Source organism: Stegastes partitus, unplaced genomic scaffold (assembly GCF_000690725.1).
Source record: "Stegastes partitus isolate 25-593 unplaced genomic scaffold, Stegastes_partitus-1.0.2 Scaffold417, whole genome shotgun sequence".
NCBI lineage: Eukaryota > Metazoa > Chordata > Actinopteri > Pomacentridae > Stegastes > Stegastes partitus.
Window position 1 is genome coordinate 472195 of NW_007578148.1, and position 24872 is coordinate 497066.

General features: G+C 41.9%; 1 protein-coding gene across 1 annotated transcript in view; it reads left to right on the plus strand.

Annotated features, from left to right (window-relative positions):
• The window catches only part of LOC103360139 (protein argonaute-3-like), a 26801-nt gene extending 1934 nt beyond the window's left edge, over positions 1-24867 (plus strand). The window contains exons 2-19 of the mRNA XM_008285806.1: positions 6872-7043; positions 7206-7326; positions 8656-8864; positions 9510-9646; positions 11816-11950; positions 12151-12238; positions 12322-12469; positions 13587-13706; positions 13804-13947; positions 15776-15909; positions 17462-17646; positions 17844-18003; positions 18560-18650; positions 18858-19052; positions 20067-20201; positions 20771-20872; positions 21099-21298; positions 21827-24867. Coding sequence (XP_008284028.1) covers positions 6872-7043; positions 7206-7326; positions 8656-8864; positions 9510-9646; positions 11816-11950; positions 12151-12238; positions 12322-12469; positions 13587-13706; positions 13804-13947; positions 15776-15909; positions 17462-17646; positions 17844-18003; positions 18560-18650; positions 18858-19052; positions 20067-20201; positions 20771-20872; positions 21099-21298; positions 21827-21935 — 2585 coding nt within the window. The 3' untranslated portion in view covers positions 21936-24867. The remainder of the gene's footprint in view (positions 1-6871; positions 7044-7205; positions 7327-8655; positions 8865-9509; positions 9647-11815; positions 11951-12150; positions 12239-12321; positions 12470-13586; positions 13707-13803; positions 13948-15775; positions 15910-17461; positions 17647-17843; positions 18004-18559; positions 18651-18857; positions 19053-20066; positions 20202-20770; positions 20873-21098; positions 21299-21826) is intronic.
• Positions 24868-24872: the final 5 nt, after the last annotated feature.

Genomic DNA, 24872 nt, shown 5'->3' on the forward strand with positions numbered 1-24872 from the left:
CTTTAAAGGACCAGTTCAAGTCATGTAATGCTGTTTCCCAACCTTCAGTCAGGATTTCAGCTGCATGTTGTGACAGAAATGTGTTCATGCATCAAAATGAACTTAAATTCATTCATGAGGTGAGAATTTGTTTTGTAAATGAGACAGTTTCTTAGTTAACAGTGTAAAATTCACTCATGAATCATGTTATTTACAGTCTTAACAAGGATATTCAACATACTAAACACATACAGCCTCGGCATGCATGTAATCATACTAATTTTCACGCATGTAAACTGCAGACATTTAGTTTGGTCGTCATTATTCAGTCTTAAGCAGCATTAAGACACACTTTTGCTTTGACCACAGATATAAAACAAAGTGTTATCACTGTTGGAGATGTGTACAAACTAGTCCTAGAGAAATTAATCAAAATAATTATGGTCAAGAGCGATATCTGAATCACAGGAGCTACAACTTGTTGATAAATCTTTGTGCCTGACCTGTATTTAACTCCCTCTGTGCCCTGGATTATAACCAGTCCAGTTGCTTTTACTGGTTAAACTGGCTTTAAAGGAGCAGTACAAGTCACATAATCCAGTTTTCCACCTGCGAAAAAGGAACTGCAGCCTCTACATTGTGACCGAAATGTTCTTAATGCATCAGAATGACTTGGTTTCAGTCCCAGTGGATATATTTCAAGCATTGTAGCCCATAAAATATCAGCAGATGATGTAATTTCTTTAGTTTTTATGTAAAACTCATCCATAAATCATGTTGATTACAGCCTCTCTGGTCACAATAACTCAGTTTTAAGGGATTTTTTGCTTTTACCACTTGTAAAAATATGTGTATTTGCATGTTATGTTCCAGATAACAAGCAGCTGTAGATGCGTATAAACTGGGGATAGGACAGTTCATTGGAATATTGTCAAAATTTCAGCATTGTAAAGTGCAAAATCAGAATCACAGGAGCTGTAATTTTCTTTTTTATAAAGGTCAAATAGGTCACAAAATATGTTCTGCCTTGTCTGCAGCTTTTTTGTATCAGTATTGGTGGGAAGGAACCGCAAAAATGAGCATTCTCACTAAAAATATCTGTCAAAATAATCAAAATATATCTATTTTTTTTTGCATGTAGTTTAAGTTTGAGCTTCAACAAGAGGCTTGTAATGAGTTTGTGGCTCCTCAGTGGTCAGCCCCGCGCCTCCGTACGCCGCTGTTTGCCCAGAAACCAGTCTCACGGGTTTCCTTCCTTGCCGACGTCATTCAGCGCCGGTTGTCAGAGGCAGGTGTTGATCCGTCAGGTGTGTCTGAAGCCTGAGAGGTCGTCTCGCTTTCAGGCAGCTTCCGTCTGAAGGGCGGCCTTTCACACCAGCTGCTGCCATAGTTACTCCGGCTGTCGAGCACCGCTCAGCTAACTGCTGCCCGCGTTAATTACAAATCGGTTGGGCATCGCGGGCCATAAGTCAATTTGCTTTGTTGCCAGGAGCCACAGTTTGTGAGTCACAGCTTGTGTATTATTGATGTTTTTTGGGGTCACTGGTGAAGTGGGAGGGAATTAAAAACAAAAAGAACTGGTTCACTGAAACTGACTCAAACCCATTTTTAATCAGCTCGTCGGCATCTGTTGTTTCATGTGTGAGCTGTTTTGCTGGTTGATTTTCAGTTTTAGTCAATTTTACAGAGAAAAGAAAGAAGTCTGATACGTGGTCAGTGCTATCACACACCACAGGCTTCCTCACATCCCGTAAGCCTGCGTCTGCATTATACATCCGTCTAAATGTTTAAAATGCATAGAATTAATATAAGTACATAAATACTTTTTTCTTTTTAAAGATATTTTTTTGGCCTTATTGGATAGAGCAGAGGGAGAGAGACAGGAAAGTGGGGGGAGAAGAACAGGGGAAGGACTTGCAGCAAAGGGTCATGAGCGGGACTCGAACCCACGACCGCTGCATCGAGGACTGTAGCCCCTAAACACGGGACGCCAGCTCCACCAGGTGAGCTGTGGCGGTGCGCTGTTCAGAAATACTCATTATGGATTCATTGACTTTGTGATGTAAAAGGACAATTTCTGCAGCTTCTCTCAGCCGTAATATTTGGGTTTTGTTGGACATAAATTAACCGCCATGGATCGTGACTTCTACAGAAACAAATAATCAATCAGCTGTCAGTCATTAAATAAACTGTCGGCCATTTTGACAACTAATTAGTTGGTTTAAGTAATTAGTCAAGACAAAAACACTCTCTGATTTCAGCCTCTAAAATGTGAACATGTTCTCCTTTCTTTCGTCTATGACAGTAAACTAAATGGGAACTACTTGTATGGATAGATGGATAGATAGATAGATAGATGGCTCCAACAATGAAAATACAACACATATGAAAACACACTTAAGACACAAGCTCAGAAAGCACAGAGAATTGTTAAAAAGAAATAGCAGCTGATAAAATGTACTGTTCAGTGTCTTATTTCATTTTGTTCAGGGTGGTTATTGCAGTGGGAATGAAGGATTTTTTTATATTTTGAATGATTTTTTATTTTTTTTTAGAGACCAAACAATTAATTGATTAATCAAGAACATGATCGACAAAGAAAATAATCGTTAGATCAGCTTTTCATTTCACCATGTGAGCACGTGTTGACCAAGCTTTATCGGACAGTAAATTAAATTTAGAGTTTTCATGTCATTTATACTTTTATATTATTCATTTATTATTACCACTGTTTCCACACTGAACCTCTGCTCACATAGATCTCTACAACCTCAGTGTCGTGTTTATTTTATTGCCGTTTAATTTATCTGTTGATATTTTGCCAATTAATAGTTTCGTATAAACGCCCAAAACCAGTAAAATTGCAGGGTTGTTTTTTTTTTTTTTTTGCTTTTGCAAAATGTTTATTAGCCAGTGCCAGTATGGTGAGAATTTAGAATTTAAAAAAATAAAATTACTGTCTTTAGCCAGTTTTGTTATTTGTAGTTTTATTTACTGAAGCATAATATACTTTTTTGTGCTTTAAATGTTCAGAAATAACAGGAAAATGTCCAGACTTGTGTCAGGTCTGGTGACACAGACTGGTTGTTACGCAGACGATGACTAAATGATTTGTAGAAAGTACCTAATTGTAATTTCTTCGGCGGACGTTGTGATTATATCTCTGATACGGAGGGAGGCATGAGTTTGTGAAACCACTGACACAGCAGTTTAGATTCAGGTTCAGTTGCGCTGCATAAAGAATTATTTTAATCACTGCTGCTTCAGTTTGCAAATTGTGATTTAGAAAAATTCGATCCTGTCGTGTGTGATGAACCCAAACTCCTGAGATCGGGGAAAACCCTGAAGGGGATTCTTTAGATCACGTCTTTGTTCCACTAACAGTTACTCATGTAAAGAGATTTAATTTAAACTATTATTCAGCAGAGAAATGCACAAAAAACTCACATTTTAGAAGCCGGAGCCGCTGAATGTTAGCCACAGTTTGATGAACGAGTTCCTGGTGATCAAATATTTGTTGTTAATTGAAAATCTTGTCTTTCCTTTTGTAATTCGTTAATCTTTCACTAATGTGAATCATATGTCTTACGTTTCATTAATCGGCTTTACTTCGGCAACTAGAATTAAAACAGGCTGTGATTTTCAGCTCAAAAAAAAACTGGGACGAACTATCTGACAGCATGAAATTTACAATAATGAAGTTATTCTCGTGACGTCTTGTGTTGCGTCTGGAAATGACAGGACTCTGTTTGAACATGACGCTAATAAATGTGGAGTAATCTGTACGTATTCACTGAAATGAAAAAGAGAAGTATGAAAAAACCTCTAAAATGCCGAAAGAAATCACTTCATTTCCCAAATATTCCTGTTTACATCAGGCTTTAATCGATTTTATCCACTTTTTTGTGACACCATAAGCAGTTTTTTCTGTATTTCTTAAGATAAATCTGTCCCAGTGATCATTTAATCTTTACAGTGTAAAAAAACAGATACGGTTTAACTGCAGTTTCCCAATAACAGTGTCTAAAAATAGTATTTTTTTCCTGATAAATGCTCCAAAAACTGTTAATATATTCAATTTATAACGATCCAGAGCAATGCAGTAACATCCGATGACGTCTGTTATGGATTGGTTGTGAATCAACGTGTGACATTTTCTAATATTTTTGCAGAGTGTTGCTCAATAGGGATTCAGATTTAAAGTTTTGCAGGTTTCTGATGTCCCAGTCTGCACGTCATGAGGGTTAAATACTTGTTTTGTGGTAAGTTGAGGATGTTAAAGCGACAGTACAGTCTAAGCCTTGCGTATTTTTAGTCCCCGGCTCTGGCGAAATGATGTTAGGACCGCACAATATTACATCAGTGGAGCCTCTTTTAAAGTGTGTGGGCTGAATGTCAGCTCGTGTGGGCTGCTCCTGTTTGTGTGGTGCATTTGTATGATGAAGCGGCCTGATAAGTGGCCATTAATCTGCCCATTGTTGCTCAGGCGACAGTGAACCTTTGTCCTTGTGGGTCATTTGCTGCTGCTGCTGCTGCACTTGTCTGAGGATGTTAGTCATTAAAAAAAAAATCCTTTTATTCTCACTTTTTCTTCACTTTCTACTCGTTTTAAGCTTTAAAAGTCCAAATCATTGTCAAACAGATTGGTCACCGGCGCTGAAAGATAAATAAAACAGATCTGCGTGCACCTATTTTTCCTGCCTCCCGCTGTCGGCATGCCTTCCGTTGCCGTGGAGAAACCGTAGCAACATGGGTGCCATCGCCATGGGAATGTCACCGGGGAGGAAGCGACCTGGGGATGCAGCAGCAGAAAGCCTTTTGGAGAATAACTCCTCCTCGTGACACGTTCAGGGTCAGCTGTTGACCCCCGACAAGCGCTCACAACCCGAAGCCTTTCATTTCTGCCACCCACAGCTGCCCGGCCTCTCATTTCATCGCTGCTGCCGAACACTTTTCCTTCCATGCACGTTCTCTTTCTAACAAAGTGCACCTCTTGCTGTTTTCACAGCTTGAGCTCTGTGTTTGTGTGCAGCATTTCTTTGGTCACTGTGAGTCACATTTGTGGAAATTGTGTGGTTGTGTGATGTCAGTTTTTTTTTTTTTTTTGTACTTTCCAGTTTGGCATTTATGAAAATTCATGTCAAATTAGCGTGGTGTGTCACTCGCCTACTTCTCCTCCTTTCTGGCAAAAGGCCGCGTCACTCAGAAGAAATCCGCGGCTGCCGAGCTGGTCTTTATTTTAAAATGTCACCCAACTCCGTAACCTTTTATACGGTCATTATCAGATTGATGTGGGGATGACGCGTCGGCCTGTTTGCTTCGGCTGTTCATCAGCTCGACATGAGGAAGCCTTCAACATCCCGGACCGTCTTCAGTCCCAGCTCACAGCGTCAGCACTTTCCTGCTTATTAACCACTTCCTTCCCGCAGTTTGTCCCCATTTTAAAGCTCTGGTTTGATCTGTTTTGTGATGTTAAAATGTCATGATATGGATTATTCAGATTGCTGCTGCTGCTGATACATGGGTTGGTTTCTAGATGGAGCATTTTGTAGGATACACGTTGCTTATGAAAAAAACATGCACGTATCCAGAGATTAATCAGTCTGAAAAACATCAATTGCCCGCTTTAAGAGAGAAATGAATACGATTACAGAATAAACCAGGAATATTTGTTAAACAAAATACACGAGTGGATTCATTTTGGCTCCTCAGACAGCGACATGCAATTACTTTATAGAGTTATAATGAAGGAAAACACTTCCATCCAGGGGTTTTTTTTTGGCCCCAAATGTTTTTTTTTTGTTTGTTTGTTTGTTTTTTTTTGGGTGACACTGATTACAGTGAAGGTAGCGACTCTGTGTTACCTTATTGGAAAGACATCTGTCTATTTTCCTTTTATTTATGACCATTTGATGAACAAAAATGTTAATTATGCTCGATTAGATGAAACCCCAATTAACAAAACTGGTTAAAACACTGAATTGCTACTTTTATTCTCAGTTTTTATCATTTATTTTCCTTTGGTGCTGACTCAAACCTCTGTGGAGGACACTAAGAATGCCTTAATGCTAAAAAACAACAACAAAACATGAGATCCAATCAATATCCTAATAATAGGGCTGCAGGTAACACTTATTTCTATTTTAGTTTTTTGTCTTTTCTGTCTATAAAATAGTAAAAAAAAAGTCCCTGAAGTTCACGGTGATGCCTTCAGAAGATGTTGCTTTGTCCACAACCCAAAGATGATCAGTTTACTGTCGTAGGGGAAGAAAGAAACCAGAAAATATTCTCATTTAAGAAGTTGTAACCACAGAGAATTCACACTTTGTCTCTTTAAAAAATGGCTAAAACCAATGAATCGGCAATTAAAATAGCTGACAATCAAGTTAACAGTTGATAACTAATTGATTTATTGTGGCAGCTGTTGAAGTTACCATCCATAACAGGCAATTTATGGCCAATAAAGACAAAATATTGTTTTAAAATGTGCGAAAACTGTAAATACAGCCGAGAGGACCTGCAGAAAGTTACATTACGTAGCCATTGCATCCAGTAGTATTGTAAAAATATGAGTTAAAGAAACTTTATGTGCACATATTAATGTTATAACTTTGAAATATTTCGATCAATATTTACGATACTTGTGGACTTGCAAGACATGAGGGAATATGTGAAGTGAAACATACTGATAACAATATGACTTGTGATAAATACATTGTAGGGTGCACATGAGCAATAAAACGATGGTTTAATTGCATATTTTCCTATTGTGAAAATACGATTTATTGGCCAACACTATATACAAGCACGTTAAAATTATCGTTGCTGTAGTCGTCAAGAAATCCAGAGTTTGCCGTAAACATTTTTGTTTCTTCTGCTTGTGTCGTCGTAGGAGCAGCTGAAGCCCAGGCCTTGTTTTCATTGCCACGGCGACCCGACTATGGCACCCTCGGGAAGCCCATCAAGCTTCTGGCCAACTGCTTCCAGGTGGAAATCCCCCAGATCGACGTCTACCTGTACGAGGTGGACATCAAGCCGGACAAATGTCCACGACGGGTCAACAGGTGACCAGACGCACCAAAACTGATTTAATCCTCCTGCTTTCTACGACCTTTAACTCATTTTAACAGATAGATATCGTTCTAGCAGCACCAGCAGGACAGCGTGAAGCTATTTTGCACCTTGGTTGGTGTTGATGTGATTTATGCATCGTGGTGGTCTTTCAGGGAGGTGGTGGACTCCATGGTGCAGCATTTCAAGGTGACCATCTTCGGTGACCGACTGCCGGTTTATGATGGGAAGAGAAGCCTCTACACTGCCAGCCCACTGCCCGTCGCCACCTCTGGGGTGAGAATGAAACACTTTTCTAAATCAGTGGTCAGCCATGTTAACGATCAGCAAGTTTTTAACCAGGACACTTCATGTTTGTGGCAAAATCAGCTTTGCTACATACAGAATTGAAGGCTAGATGAAGTGGAAATGACAGAAAGCTTAATTTAAAAATGCCGTTTAACAGCTGGCCCAACAAAATCCAGAGTTTTAAACGAGCTGCAGTCCTCCACAGTAAACAGTCTGTAATGTAGCTGATCTACATGATGGGTTGACCTGTTTGCTGTAGCTGCTGCAACTTTTATCAGTCCAGAAAATCTGTCTAAATACTTTCAGTACGTGTTTATACTCAAAGCAGAACGTCACCGGTGAAGTTCATTACTTCAGTGTTGTCGCAAACTTATAATCAGAGTCCTGCTGCTCCTGAATGTTAGCAGAGTCTCTGCTCCTAGCCTGAGTTAGCATTTAAAAATCTTAGCTTAGCGTTAGCATTTAGCCTCAGGAAGCTTCCTAAGCCAGACAGCTCGCAGACGTCTTTTGTACAACTTAAGCTTTGTCACATGCAGACTTTGAAAACCGGATAAAGTTAATGCTATGTTATTTATATTACAAATTAAATAGAAAAAAACCTAACCGGAGGCCCGACAAAATCCAGCGTGTTGAACACAGCAAACGAGCTGCAGTCCTCCACAGTAAATATCCTGTAACGTAGCTGATCTACATGAAGGAGTGTTCACTCTCGCTGTTGGAAACTTTATAAGTCCAGGCAATCTGTTAGTGTTTTCCTCAAAAATGGATTTACACTCAAAGCAGAACTTTGCAGATAAACTCAGTTTAATGTTGTTGGAAGCTTGAAGTCAGAGTCCTGCTGCTCCTGAATGTTAGAAGCTTCTCAGGTCCCGGCCTCTGTTAGCAGTTCAGCATCCTAGCTTAGCGTTAGCATTTAACTTCAGACAGCTAGCTAAACCAGACAGACGCAACTTTAGTCTACAGAGTGTATCAATGTGACTGTGGCAGTTAGCAGTTAGATAGCAGGGAGGTGCACTGGATTTATGCAAACACACCTGTGACTCCTATCTGAGTAAACAGCAAGAGGCTCCGACTAGTGGAACAACCAGGTACTACAGCTAAACTTCAACACATTTATTCGATTTAACTATTATCGACAATCCTTACCATGCCAAGTCTGGTGTTTTGTGCACAGTCATTGGCTTTCTAGTCATCAGTATAGACTTTTATGGCTGAAATGAGCCTGCCCAGGTGAACCTTGGTGATAGAAGCCTTGGAAAACACGCTTTGTATCATTGATCAGCAGGCCACAGTAAACGCTCTCATCCTCCTCCTCAGGTTGATCTGGACGTCACCCTGCCAGGCGAAGGTGGGAAGGACCGACCGTTTAAAGTCTCCATCAGATTCGTGTCGCTGGTCAGCTGGCACATGCTGCACGAAGTCCTGACGGGACGATCCGTCGCTGAGCCGGTGGACCTGGAGAAACCGGTCAGCACCAACCCGGTCCACGCCGTAGACGTTGTCCTTCGACATCTGCCCTCCATGAAGTGAGTTCACAAACATTAACACCATCCCGTCACACGGAGGGCTGAGTATGTGGCGTAGCTCCTTGTTTTCAGGGTGTAAAGTTTGATTAAACTCTAAATCACGACTGTTAACTCAAAGCAATCAGGACCGATGACTGCTGCTGCTGGTGCTCCAGTTCACCGTCACCTCGCTGCAGTTTTCAGTATCGATAACAAAACATTAAAGACAAACTCTAAATGCTTCTGAATTAAGCATGAGAGCAGCATTTCCTCATGAAATCTGATCAGATGATCCCTGCATCCTGCAGATACTGTATAGCCCTGCTGATTTATTATGCAGCATGTCAGCCTCGCCATTGTCACATATTGCAACAGGTGCACTTTGGTGGACGCATGCTCGTCCCCCTCAGGTGGATATATTTTTAGAATTCAACACGGCGATCTGGATTAAAAACATCATGTAATCTACCTCAGAGTGTGTCATTTGGTGAATCCATTAACCAAAATAGCTTTTGGTAACATGAACGAAAGCCTTTTTAGCCTCCCGTGGTTTGCAGCTTGTTATGCTGCACCGGGTGAACCTCACAGGGCACGCAGCTCCCAGCCCCGGTGGAGGTTTATTTTTGGCCTCCGCTAACCTTGGTGTCACCTGTGTGTCCTCCCCAGGTACACTCCTGTTGGACGATCCTTCTTCTCCTCCCCGGAGGGCTATGACCACCCGCTGGGCGGAGGGAGGGAGGTTTGGTTCGGCTTCCATCAGTCGGTCCGGCCGGCCATGTGGAAGATGATGCTCAACATCGATGGTGAGTCAAGAATGAGGAGCATCCATAGGAACAGTTGAAACACATCCACTTACCTGCAAAGAGATCAACTCCTTTCTTTTATCTGTTCAATAAACAGACAGCCGTGATGCCAGCTGGTTAGCTTTGCATAAAGACTAGAAACAAGCATCAGAATCTTGCTTTGCTCCATCCACAAGAAACTAGTTGTTGCATCCCGGCTCGTTTAGGGTACAGGGATACAGCACCTCTTTGGTTGTTTCTGGTTTAGCAACATACTTTTTAGCAAAGTAAGATAATTAACAAACAAAGAGGACAAACCTGCAAAGAGAGAACAGGGTGACTGTGGTTTGCTGAGTCACAGAAGGAAATAAAAATCAAACAATGGCTCATAGTCCTCCAACCTGCTTGGCGATTCCCACATAAACTCCTGGTCTACCTAATCGAAGAACTACTAACTAAACGTGGGTGTGCTGGAAATGCTAAGAATGAATCGTGTCTAGAAGTTGATCCTGGTGTCAAATGAAGGTCAAACGGTCCTTCCATCGTCTAGAACTGGTTCTGACCAACCACCATCACACATGCTGGTATGAGCCTGGAAAGTTTACCCAGAATGCACTTTGTAAAGTTTCCTCTGGTGAATGATCAGAACCAGAACCACATCCAGGGTACCAGTGATTGTTTCTATGACTCTGCGGCAGTCTGACTGGTACCACTATGACACATCCTATAATACTGATGCTACCAGCTGCTGACAGAGGACATGAACAGAACCAGGTCCAGTGTTCAGACTGAGACACCTGGATGGATGTAGAACTGATCTGGTGTCAGGTTCTGGCAGAACTCAGATGTGTTCTTCCTCCTAAATGTCATGTGTCTATCTGCTGTACTGATGAAGTTCTGAGGCTCAGAAATGATGGAAAAAGTCCATTAAAGTGTGAAATCTGGACCTTCAAGGGCCTGGAAGTCTGGAAATGTTTATAGTGTGAAGACAGAATTTTGCATGGTTTCATTAAATATACTAAAGTTATTGTGCATCAAAAATCAGCTGATTCTGAGGAGGTCAGACGGGAACTTTATTCAGATTTGATTGGTTTTATGAGAGATGACTTTGTTCAGACGAGGAGTCGCTACCAGCCAGCACACACAGAAGAACAGCAGGCTGCCAGCAAATATTACAGAATTGCAAAGACAATAAGAGGCGCAGAGACGAGCTGCTCGTGTTAAATCACAGACGTTTCAACCCGATGCAGTTATGGGCAGCAGTCCAGTCGGTCTCGAGGGATAACGAGGGCTGGAGCTCCATGACGGCGGTCTGGATGTGGTCAAAGCACGACAACCAATCCTGGTCATGCAAAAAGCCTCATTTGCATCTGCAACAGTCAAAGTGAAGCCTCCAAAGGCTGTAGCTCCTCCAGCTCAGCACACTTAAACCTGGCTAGCTAACATATTATTTTTTGTTTGGTTAATCCACTCAATAAGAGGTTTAAAACTATGAGCGGCGGTTTTACTGGTTTTACATGCTTGACTTCTACTTGGAGGCTTGTCAACAGATTCCAGGAACTCATAGTGCCTGGGCAAGAAATAATTGCGCATAAAGCCCCTTGTAAAGGAACAATAACAGGGATTTAATGCTTTATTTATGTACAGGATTTAAGTAAAATAGATACAACATGTTAATTAGTGAGCTTTAGAGGTGCAGTTAGATGGATTTAGTTAATTGTGGACATGGCCAGGCCTGCTGTGTGCTTCAATCTCAGCTCTGTTGTACTGAAAACTTGCTGTAGCAGAAAGCTCTGTTGTCTGAGCCTTTGTTTTAACCCAAGCTAGGATGTCAGAACAGTGTTTTTCTCCTCAGTATCCGCTGTACAGAAATATTTGGGAATGCAACCCCTTAAACAATTAGCCGTCACAACGTGTCTGACAGAAAAATCAAGAGTTATGATTTCCTTTCTGCCAGTGATGCTGCAAAACTACTAATCAAATTAAAATGTTCTTTTGTCTTAACGAAAACCTCGTGATGGGCTCAGACCGTCCCGTGTGTCTTCAGAAGGTTGAACAGTTTCTGTGTTTGTTGTTGAAGTGAAGTGGCACGTCACATATAAACATTTATCCACCTCTGCTCTGCATCGCTGGCATGTTTCGTTTGTTTGTTTTTTTTTTACATTTCTGCTCGGTTCTGTGTTGTTTCAGTGTCAGCCACAGCGTTCTACAAGGCCCAGCCCGTCATCCAGTTCATGTGCGAGGTCCTGGACATCCACAACATCGACGAGCAGCCGCGACCTCTCACCGACTCGCACAGAGTCAAATTCACCAAAGAGATCAAAGGTACGTCGGAGAGGATCGGCTGCACGTTCAAAGCCTCACCCCGTCATGTTTTAGTCATCTCCAGAGTATCAGATGCAAAATGGGGAACAGATGAAAGCTTAATCTCTGCGATGTGTGAATTTATGCTAACTCAGTTGTTCCATTGTTTTGGAAAGAGCTTCATGTATTACTATCGTTTATCTCCTCCACCATCTTCACAGGTCTTAAAGTGGAAGTGACACACTGTGGAACCATGCGTAGGAAGTACAGAGTCTGCAACGTAACTCGGCGGCCCGCCAGCCTCCAGACGTATGTTTCCACGTCGCACCTCCGTCGCCGTTAGCGGCCGTCGGCGTACGATAACGGGAGATCCTTGTCGCTTTTTTTTGCAGGTTTCCGTTGCAGCTCGAGAACGGCCAGACAGTGGAGCGAACCGTGGCGCAGTACTTCAGGGAGAAGTACAGCCTGCAGCTCAAGTACCCCCACCTGCCCTGTCTGCAGGTGGGGCAGGAACAGAAGCACACCTACCTGCCACTGGAGGTAGGAGCCGGATGATGCCGCCTCCAGACGTTACATCATGAAAGATTGTTATTATTACGCGTCACTGGTAGCAGTTTGAGGCATTTGCATGTTTTCCTGTGACAGAGAAGCGTTCAGCAGCCATCACGTACAGACAGGATAGTTTCCATCAGATCTAAAGGGTTGAATGGCTCCAACTGAAGCAACATTTCATTTAAAACAAAGATGGTATTGTGTCCCCAGAAAGTTCCTATATGTGTTTATATATGGATGTTTGCATATTTCATACTAAAAATCCAGTCTTTGGTTGATATTTCACCAACGGTTGAGGCCTCTAACGTCAGTAGAATTTGATTTGTGGCAAATATGGCAAGACAAGGTTCCAATTTTTTGATGTTTTGACAAAATATGTATGTGGATTCATTGATAGCAGCTCAAAAACTGGTGTTCATGTGGGTCTATATGTTGTCATTATATGTGCAAAGTTACAAGCAGCTTCCATGTTGAAATTTAACCACATACCAGGCTTTTTTTTTTTTTACTGAATGTCCCCACACATACACTATCAGAGAAACTGATGATCTCAACTCAATACCAATACTCGCTTTTTTTTTTTTTTTTCCGTCCCTGTTCTCTCCAATACTCGCTTTTTTTTTTTTTTTTTTCATCCGTTTTCAAGGCTGAATAATTAAAAATGCAGCCTCTGCTGAAGTCATTAAATCCTTCAGGAAGAGTACCATGCCTTTAACACATGGACGAGACTGAAAGAGCTGTTCCAGTTGTTGAAAAAAATTAATAAATGTAAATGTGAAACTTGTAAACTTGACTGAAAACAGCCACTCCTGCAGCCTCCTGGTCATTTGATGCTGATTGGTTTTGGGCAAAACCAAACAAGAAGAGAGCTCAGACACAATGATTGACATATTTTAAAATAATAAAAGTGGATCCAAACAGTAAAGTTAAAATGGCAAAAACACAAGAAGTAAAGAGACAACTGTAAAGACAAGAAGAAGATAAAATATTACAAATGAAAGATGAACTCAGATCAACCGTAGTAAGAAAAGGTGGTTTCAGTCGGATTATTGAGCTGAATTAAGACTCGGCTTTACCTGAATTTCTTCTCTTTTTTTACATGTAGGTGTGTAATATAGTTGCTGGGCAGCGCTGCATCAAGAAACTAACCGACAACCAGACGTCCACCATGATCAAAGCGACGGCCCGCTCCGCTCCGGACAGACAGGAGGAGATCAGCCGGCTGGTGAGCGTCCCGGAAACCAGAAGCGACAGCGCGAAGCTTGTTCTTCTTGTCTTTTTTTCTTCTTAAAATAACTTTCTTTTTTTTTTTTCCCTCTCAGGTGCGGAGCGCCAACTACGAGGCCGACCCGTTCGTCCAGGAGTTCCAGTTCCGGGTGCGAGACGAGATGGCTCAGGTGACGGGCCGAGTCCTGCCGGCCCCCATGCTGCAGTATGGCGGCAGGGTGAGCGCTGAGCCCTTCATGGTACCTTCCCCTTTAAATCACACTTTTATATGCGTGTGTGTGTGTGTGTGTGTGTTTGAAACAGCAGCGTTTCCTCAGTGTGTGACAAGAAAAGTGCACTTTAAAATCCTAATTATCATCACTCAGTTAAAAAAAAATTGATTTAACATCTTTTGGTGGCACAAATTTCTGTTTTGAATCCAAAAACTCACATTTAGTGATTCTTTCAAATGTAGCTTAAAGTTTACATCTTAGTAATTTAGGACTTAAATTTAAGTTCTGTGAAATGTTTTGGCTGAATTTTGACAATTTCATACATTTTCAGACCTGGCAGTTTTTGTATTTCCCCTCTAAAAACCCTGAAACACCATATTAAAGGTTCAGTAGCTCCAGAATAATAACCAGCACAGCCATGCAATCAGGTGAGGGCACAATGTTCCCAGCAGATCTAAATGGTCGTATGGCTTCAGCAGAGGACACATTTTTAATTATTGGATCTTGAAAAGGGGGGGGGAAAGTGCACAATTTTTAAACCAGTCTGCTGCTGGAGCTCCAGAAAGTTCCTGTAAGTGTTCGTAAATATGGACGGATCCACATTTCCAACTAAAAATACAGAATTCAAGAAATATGTTGCTGCGCCGTCTTAGTTGTTTATTATTTGGAACCCAAAATGTAGTGACTGTAAAATATTTTGGCTGAAATTTGGCAATTTTCTTAATTTTTGTTATTTCGCTCTAAAAAAACAAAACAAAACATTTTGCCTGAGAAGCCATTTTAAATGTTAAATATCTCTAGAAATATAACTCCCACAGCTATAAAATGTGTTGAGGATAGTTTCCAGTAGATCAAAACAATGAATTGGCTCCAGCAGAGGACCACGTTTTCAGTTTTGGTCCTTAAAAATGAAAGAAATAAAATTTTTTGAAAAAGACGGATGATATTGGAGCCCCAGAAAGTTCCTGTAAGTGTTTATATACGGATGGTTCCAAGTTTTCTACTAAAAAATACAATCTTTGGTCGCGTTTCACCAACTGCTGAGCCTCTAGCGTCAGTCGATTTTGATGTGTGGCACATATGGCAAGACAAGCTTCCAGGTTTTAGATGTTTTGACAAAATGGTGATGTGGACGTTGTCTTCATGAGTGCATTTAACAAATTGTTTTGCTCCCAAACATGTACTGAGCAGAGAAACTGATGATAATTTAGCACATCACCACCTACGTTTGACTTTCTTCCCTTTTTAAAGACCAGCGATTAGAAATGAGTTCATTGTTTGGATCTGCTGGAAACAGATTTCTCTGCGTCCTCACCACGTTTAATGACCGTGACAGGTCTATTTCTGGAGACGTTGAACCTTTAAAATGGCTTCTAAACTCTTGACAAGATCTGAGATGCTGCTGCAACATATTTGCTAAGTTCTGCCTGTAAAAGAATGCTGTGTGTGGTGACTGAGTGTTTTGTGGGGAAACCCTGTGTGTAGATGTATTTTTTCATGTTTGATCTGATCCACAGTCCTCTCTGATTAAATCTCTCACATCCTGAACTTGCACTTTTGTGAATTTGCTTTGGTTTCACCCTCTTTATCAGATGAATGCTGTTTTGAGAAATCATCCAGAAGTGGCCGTTTTGCATGTCTATCACAGAAAATTGCATTTACGATTCACCTTCTATGCATGGCCCAGTCGGAGGCAAACGCAGATAAAACTCAAAGATTAACAATCAGCTCATCAGCCAGTTAAACGACCAGCTGATCCTGAGCTTCCACTCGGCTTCCCTAATCTGTGCTGCATCCGTGAGTTGTGTGTTGTTTGTGCGGCTGCCAGCAGATCAACCCTGCACTGTCGTTGCAGAACCGCACGGTGGCCACGCCGAGCCACGGCGTCTGGGACATGAGGGGGAAGCAGTTCCACACCGGTGTGGAGATCAAGATGTGGGCCATCGCCTGCTTCGCCACCCAGAGGCAGTGCAGGGAGGAGATCCTCAAGTGAGCTCAGCAGCGTGTTTGTTCTGTAGTTTAGTCCGTTAGCAGTAGAATATAGAAAGTACAAACGGTAACCACAACGAAGGACAATTACAGTTTTGCAAAAAGCTTTCTTCTGTCACATTTTTACTTACTGTCGGCTCATTTTTCACAAGTCCTGAACCTCTCCGGAAACAGAATGAAGAAGGAAAGAACTCAGAAATGCCTACAAAGCTGTAATGCCATAAATCATAAAATAAATAAAGAGAGAGGTAAAATTTATTATTTGTTGCACAAAAATTGAAATAAACCTGCAATCACAATCTACAAGATTTTTCCAAGTGAGCACAGGTGTTAAACTCTGGAATAAAAGAATACAATACAATTCAACGTCCTTTATGAGTCACACAAGGGGAAACCTGCAACGTGACAATAAGAAAACCAAGAAAACACAATTAAATAAAATAAAGAAGCAAGGCGTATACACAATATAAATAAGAAAAACAGGAGGATACTAAGGACACAAATTTAAGAATATTTACATGAAAGCTCTATATTCTATAGATATTTTATTATTTACATTTTTAAAAAAAAAAAATCATTTTCATCCCTGTCTCGTCTCTATTTGTGATCGTTTTCTTAAATTAAACATGCAGAATAAACTGATTTTGATGCGTCACAGTTGAAAAAGTCACAGATGTTTGTCAGAAAGTTGAAAATCTAAAAATTCTCTCTGTCTCTGATTTCGACGTTCGTTTAAAAGATCATGTGCCTTTCACGCCTGTCGTCGGGTTTTGGGGTTCAGAGGCTTTAAAGACGCCAGTCAAACATTAACTAATGGATTTGTCCTTAACTCCTGGCTTCTGACTCTGATGTTGTTGGCAAACAGACTTAAAGATTCCAGAGCTGCCTCTTTAATGTCAGTTAACTACAACATTTTCAAACGTAAAGCAGGTCGCCTGAAGGTGACATTAACAGGAAAATGCCCACTTTGGCGACTTCTCTTTTTTAAAATATAGCTGGAAATTAATATTTAGGACCACTTTATAGCAAAAATAGTGTAAAAATGTCCGTCTTGGTGTGTTTTCAGATGTAATTAGAAGGTAAACTGACCAGTGGTGTGAGATACACAGTTTATATTTAAGTATAAACAATAATTTACACAAGGCATTTGTTGTAAACGCTAATGCAGATGTTTTCATTGTCCGTTAGTAAGAAAAAAAACACCTAAATCAAAAGTTAGAGAAAAACTTTCTGTCAATATTTTGAAAAATTCTCATGATCTAAACCAGCATCTGGATGTTGGACCAAAACGGAGGAAAAGGTTTTGGCTGGATTACAGCAGACGAAGGGCTTAAAGTGTTGAAAAGAAATGTTTGAACACAAGTTAGTTGTTCCTGAAATGACCTGTAGAACAGCAAAGTTTAACTTGGATCTCACTGAAATGACCTGATTCTATGAAGACTTTCCGTCCAGAACAGGAACTAAAGCCGACCTCATCGTTCTCCTCATCCTGATTGTAACACTCAGCTCAGCACTGTAACGTGAGCGCTGTGTTTACGTTGTTTCCTCGCAGGAACTTCACCGACCAGCTGCGTAAGATCTCCAAGGACGCCGGGATGCCGATCCAAGGCCAGCCGTGTTTCTGTAAATACGCCCAGGGAGCCGACAGCGTGGAGCCCATGTTCAGACACCTGAAGAACACCTACGCCGGGCTGCAGCTCATCATCGTCATCCTGCCGGGAAAAACGCCCGTCTACGGTGCAGAAATACTCATCATTGCTTCTAAATCATCAGAAAGAACAGTTTTGTACAAACCTCTGAACTCTGGTCTGCTGTTGTCCTTCATACAGACGAGAACAGGAAGCAGACCGACTCCAGTCATGTGTTGTTTATGAGGCACGTAGCTGCACGCGGTTAGCGGTTAGCGTATGATTAACGTGATTTGTGACCCACAGCTGAGGTGAAGCGTGTCGGGGACACGCTGCTCGGCATGGCCACCCAGTGCGTCCAGGTGAAGAACGTGGTGAAGACGTCGCCACAGACGCTGTCCAACCTCTGCCTCAAGATCAACGTCAAGCTGGGAGGCATCAACAACATCCTGGTTCCTCACCAACGGTAAAATCATGAGACAAATGAGCACTAAACAAAACACACAGAGGCCATGTGGGTTCACAGATTCACTCTCTTTGACCTCCTGATGAGTTGTTCCATCTCTGATGTTCAAAGTCCTTCTGCTCAAACGTCTCCGATTGGTTTTCATCATGAACTTTGAATATTAAAATGGTGTCTGTAAAGTTTGAGCTTGATATATTAAAATGCTTTCCAAGAACATATTTGTTAAACAAATTTGTCCATCTCTAATCTCTGCGATGTGTATCTTTAATTGTTCCTGAGATGATGTTGTTCACTCAGCTTCAGGTTTCAATGTGTGAAAAAACAAAACTTCTGAAACTGGCAATTTAGAAAAATAATAAATGTATCTAGAAAAATATTTCATATGTCCATCTAACATTTCACACGTTTCTTTAAAAATATTCTGAATTTTTGCAGTAAAAAGTTCAGACTTATCAGAGGTGATGGAGCAGAAATCAATAGAAATATGTGAAGATGCAGTGACTCAGGTTTGCTTGACTTTAACTGGACGGTGTTTTTTTTTTTTTGTTCCCTCCAGACCTACTGTGTTCAAGCAGCCGGTCATCTTCCTCGGCGCTGATGTCACTCATCCTCCGGCCGGAGATGGGAAAAAGCCATCGATTGCAGCGGTGAGGCTTCATTTTAAGGGGGAAAAAAATCGACTTTTCCAGCTACTGTGCCCACTGGAACTACCCATGCATGTTGTTTCTGGTTCTGAAGTTCATAGTCAACCACAAGTCTGGCAGAGTCCAGAGCTTCTGCTGTAACTTTAGGACTTGACGGTGTTTCTACAGTAACGCTGGACGAGTCTAAACCCTGTTGTTCCTCCTCCACAGGTGGTCGGCAGCATGGACGCCCACCCCAGCAGGTACTGTGCCACGGTTCGGGTCCAGAGGCCCAGACAGGAGATCATCCAGGACTTGGCCTCGATGGTTCGAGAGCTCCTGATCCAGTTCTACAAGTCGACCTGCTACAAGCCGACCAGGATCATTTTCTACAGGGACGGAGTGTCGGAGGGCCAGTTCAGACAGGTAGACACGGAGCTCTCCAACACTCCAGAAATACAGTCTGAAGTCTCTGTGCAGCAGAGTCACATTAAAATAAACCCGCCTGCCGTAACGTGCTAGAAGTTCTCCTGCAGTTCTTTGGGTTTGTTACGTATGAAACTGTGGAATCTGTGTTTTTGAGACGGTCATTAGTAAACTGCCGCTTTAAGGTGGCCGTGGCTGCTTATTGCACTTATAATGTGTCTATTAGCTGATTAAAAAAAACAATGTAGACACGTCAACAAGTAGACAAACGTTATTTTTTCACCTCAGGCACTCTTTAGAGGGGCCGTGACGATACAGTTTTGTTTCGGTTTAACATATTTGATCATAAAGATAAGGATATATAGAGCAAACTTTGGGTCTGAACAGGTTTTTCAGGTACTGTTGACTTTCAGCCTCTCAGTTTCAGACTAATTAATGCATGTTCAGTTGAATATTAACTCTTGCATGCATCGAATACAAACCTAAATAAATGAAAATAAGAATTTGGGAAGACGATGGAGAGGAGAAAATGTAAAATGTTAATTGAATTAAGCCGTTAACCTGCATGTGGTGAGTTGAACTAGAATATTTACTGTATTTGAAGGCTTCAGAAATCTCTCTCAGACTTTTCTGTTGCAGAAATAAACTAACTGCAAGCTGGCTTTTCTATAAACAAAATTATTTAAACTTGTGAAAGAATAAAGTATTTTAAATCTGAACCAAATCAAAGATTATCAGCTAAGTTGTAAATCAGCTTTTCTAAACTCAAACATATTAAAATTTCCTGCAGCCATTTTTTTCTGCTGCAAAGCAGTTTGATTTATGAACTTTCCATTTTCATAAAATCTTCAAAACTCTGACGATTATAAACCAGTACTCAGTGTCAGAGCCAGAAACATCTGAACTTTGACTGTGTGCAGCATTTTCTGTTCTCAGTCTCATCGACTTGTAGAATAATGAACCTTTCCTGAAGTCCGTGAATCCAAACCCTGAACGCTGCCTGATTCTGTGCAGGTGCTGTACTACGAGCTGCTGGCCATCAGGGAGGCCTGCATCAGCCTGGAGAAGGAGTACCAGCCGGGGATCACCTACATCGTCGTGCAGAAACGCCATCACACTCGCCTCTTCTGCGCAGATCGCAACGAGCGGGTGAGCAATACGACGGCTGGTTTTCCAGACGTGTGGACGGAGGAAATGATGATTGTCTCCGTTGAAATCACGTGTCAGCGTCTTGTAACGGACAAAAAGAGACTGAAGAGGGATTCTGGGTTTTCAGTGGAAAGCAACTGAAGATGTTTCACCTTCATCCAAGAGGCTCCTTCAGAAGATTATCGCGAATTTGACTTATTTAGGGGGCAAATCGGACACATTTTAAAATAAATCTGTCTGCTAAATCAAATTGAGTGAAAATGAAAGTCTAAGTTGCTGCTTCCTGCACAAATACGGAGGAACTGACTTTGACACTCCTTCGCCTTAAAGCAGGACTTCAAACTGAGCTGTCGCGACACAGAAAGCTCTCTTTATTGTGATAAAATTGGCTCTCTTTAAATTTAAAAAAGAGAAACCCTACACTGGAAAGTTCTGTGGAACTGAAGAAGCCTCTTGGATGAAGGTGATCCTACAAGAGGCGTCCAGGTGTTTCCCACTGAGTCCACGCGGTGACTTCAGGTGACTCGATGTCCTCCTTATCGGCTTGTTTTGTTCTGCTTCACCACCAGGTTGGAAGAAGTGGAAACATTCCTGCTGGCACCACAGTGGACACGGACATCACCCATCCCTACGAGTTTGACTTTTACCTCTGCAGTCACGCCGGGATCCAGGTAAGAAACGACCTTTAAGACGGCTCACTGAGGAAACTCTGTGTGTTTTAAAATGCCTGGTTTGAGCGTTTTCTTTTTACGCGGTGCAATCAAAAAGTTCAGAGACTGTTTGTGATGCATGAATGTGTGTCGTACAGGATTAAATGATTGAGTAAATCAGGTTTTTGATTATAAAAGGTAAAGTTTTAACCAGGAAAAGTCTTACCGCTGCCGTCCTCCTCTGCAGGGAACGAGCCGACCGTCGCACTACCACGTTCTCTGGGACGACAACTGCTTCACGGCCGACGAGTTCCAGCTGCTCACCTACCAGCTGTGCCACACCTACGTCCGCTGCACGCGCTCCGTCTCCATCCCGGCGCCGGCCTACTACGCCCACCTGGTGGCCTTCAGGGCCCGCTACCACCTGGTGGACAAGGAGCACGACAGGTGGAGTTCTGACCCGTTTGTACTGATTATAAGGAGCTTAAAACCAAAATAAATTTTAAAAATGTCCGGTACAGTCCTTCCCCTCTGCTGTGGCAAATAAAATATAACAATACGATTTTAAAAATGTTCAACCTGCCTCAGACTGTAGCGTTTTAGCCACATTATTTATATTAGTTAGATTAAGTTCTGTAATTTATAATCACTCAGAGTCGAGCTTTGTTAATGAATTCGTTAAATTAATCTCCCTCATTATCGTCTCCGTTGTGTTTCAGCCTTCATGTGTGTTATAGTCAAATAAAGTCGTGTTTTATATCATTTCTGTAGAGTTTTATCCCCAGTACGTAACATTTTCAGGTGAAATCACACCTTAAATACCTTTACAGGGTTTGAAAATATAAACAGAAGTTCTCAAAATTCTGTATAAATACTTTACAGGATTTAGTTTTGGGTCCCAAAAAAACAATAAATAAACTCTGAGATGCTCAAGCTTCGGTTTTTCTAAGTTTAACTGTCTTTTTTGTTCCCCAGTGCGGAGGGCAGCCACGTCTCTGGCCAGAGCAACGGCAGGGACCCCCAGGCCTTGGCCAAGGCCGTCCAGATCCACCACGACACTCTGAGGACCATGTACTTCGCATGAACGCCGCCTCCAGAGCGACTCGACGCTCCGGCCGGACGTCGGCGAGGAGCGCGGCCACGTTATGCAACTCGAAACCAGCCAACTGTCTCCGTTAAAGCTCCCTCCTTCCTGCATTTGACAGAAACGTTTATGTCTCTGGGTTTGAAGAACGTCGGAGCAGCCGGCGACGTAGAAACTGACGATTTTTTTCCAGCGAGGACCCGACCTGCTCCTCACGTTGAGTCTCACGTCAGTCACACGTTTGTTTGTGTGTGTGTGTTTTTTTTTTTATTTCCTTCGGTCTTCTAGATCCTATATGTGTCGGCTGCCTTAGCAGTTACTCCTCCGTCTCCCTTTAAGCCTCACGGTCCGTCAGCCAGACAGTCAGAATCGTAACTCTGCACAACACGGATGCTGAACGACATCTTTTAAAGCCACGTACAGCCGTTCTCTGAGGCCTTACAGCGACTGTTAGACAACAACGCCATGGACTCTCAGCCCGGTGCAGAGCGTTGAAACGTCTCTTGTTCCTCGTGAGTTTTTATTTCCAACTCGAATCAATGTTCAGTCCCGGCAGCAGAGCGGATGCTTTGCTTTCTTTCTACCGATTCGAGCGGTGCAATAAGTCATGAGCGAGTTTGGGCAAGTTGACGTCGGATTCAGGAATGTTAATGAAGGAGGCGACGGTGTTTTGAAGAGATTAAACAAAGTGCCTGATCTGGTCAGAGGGCTGGAGGGTTTTTGAAATCGCACGTCTGCTTTGGGAGTTTCTGTCGACGCGAATCTGAATCGCGGAAAACTGCAAAACCCGTTTTTAGTTGATCTCACCGCCAGCCAAGAGAGTGTGTGTGAAGTTTCTCAAGTCAAACGTCTCGCTGAATGCTCTCTAGTCTGAGTAAGAGACGCAGAAAACAGTTTGAATTGTCATAAAATAAACAACTCCTTCTTTCCGCTGACACAAAATCAGTGATGCATGTGTTTAAAGTTGCTGCTTTTGGGGTTTATTCGCGTTTCTTGTCGTTCTTAATGTGACTGTTCGTCTTGTCCGGACCTTTGAGCCTCAACTTTAAGTGAAACTGAAGCTGCGTCCACAATAAAACGCTTCCTTCACGACTTCTGCTGCGTCTGCGCCGAGACTTTAGAAATCCAGAGTTGTGTTTTTAGTTCATTCAGACAAAAATGCTTTTCACGATGCGTTTGCATTATTTACTGCTGATTCTTGGGACTTTTTTTTTTGGTAAGAAAACAAAAACGTCTGTTAGAGATTCATCCGACTTTGGATCACAGCCGTCGTGGATCTTGCGGCTTTTGTGCAGTGAAATCTTGCTTTTCGCCGTTACTCTGGAGTATTTTCTGCAGCTAAACTCACGTTTGCACCAGCAGCTGCCTTCCAGCGTAGACATGCAAGGAGATTCCTCATGACGTGGTGCTAAAACGCATCTTTTTTTGGTTTGAAACGGGATCGGATTCGCGTGGATGTTGCTGAAGTTGCAATTTATGGGATCACTGAGCCTGAAACAGCTCTTATCTGATAGAAATGTCAAGAAATTCAACAAGTTTTTCGATCTCTACGTGATTTCAGTTTAGTTTTTTATAAACAGATCAAAGTTAACAATCCAGGTGAGATCCAGACGCACTCTGCAGCTCCAGATGTGAGTCCGTGAGCAGGCACTAGTGAAGCTTCAGACTGGACGCTCGGATTTCGCGTCCGCTCGTTTGCACTCGACCAGTCGAAGCCTTCAGATTTTCCAAGTCTTTATCACTGACCAGCTTTTGTCTGTTTGAGGAGGTTTGAGTCGCCAAAACGTGTTACCTGTGAAAAAAGAACAAGCAGCAATAGAGAGAAACATCCGGCATGTTTTTCCCCCGCAGACGACGGAGACGTGCTCTTATTTTGGCGAGCCAGCAGCCTTAAAAACCCCAAATACACATTTAATGATTATATTTGAGTGGAATCGACTCTGGTTTTGACAGTTTTTCTAGAGATTCTTCTTGAATTGAGGAAACTCTCTGGCGTTGGACATTTTTCTTGCCCTCAGTCGCTGGTTTGGGGTTTAATCTTTTGGACCAAACCAACGAGCTGATAGAAGAAAGCGTTTCATCGCCACAGAGATGGTAAAGGATTCTGCGGTTCGCTGCACTTGCAGACGAGGTTGTGGTTGCGTTGCAGCCGTAGGGTTTTGAGACGCGTGAGAGCGGCTCGTCTTCGCTGCGTCTTCACGTCACGTTCTACCAGCATTCGGTTTTTACTTGAAGCTCGTTCATGGAGGTGAAATCGCTGCCACACCAGGAAAAAGAGAACATGGAGGATTCTGAATGTGATGTTTTAACACAAACGTGAACAAACTCCTATAAACAATATTTTCTCTTCGGTTTCTTTTGGGAGATATTTCACATTATAATGAATCTTTTACACGATTCTGCTGCTGAAGAGTCGAATCCTTCAGTTCAGCTCAAACTTCAGTCAATCAGGAGTTAGAGGTTTTTACAGTGAAGGTTTGCAGTTCTAGCGTTTAAACTTCTTGTTATAACGTGAATATATTTAAGTAAAACATAAATTCCTTGTTATAGCAAGACTATATTTTCTTATAAAACCTCTTGTTTTATCATTAATATATCCTGTTGCATCAAGAATGTTTCTCACTATGAGGTGAAAACAGCTGTGATGAAAATATCCAGCTGTGATGTGGTTTATGGAAACATCTGTAACAGCATAATTATATCTGGTTATAATGTGAATATATCTCATGATGAAATGCATATTTCTGGTTAAAACGTAAAAACACATGCGGTTATAAAATGATCTCATCCTGTGATGTTGTGACAATATGAAGTTCTGATGTGAGGATTTGTGGCTGTAACATGAAAACATCTTGTTATGGCATAAAAGCATCTTTTTATAAGGTGACAACATCGAGTTAGAGCATAAAAACCGCCTGTTTTCACTTAAAAACTTTA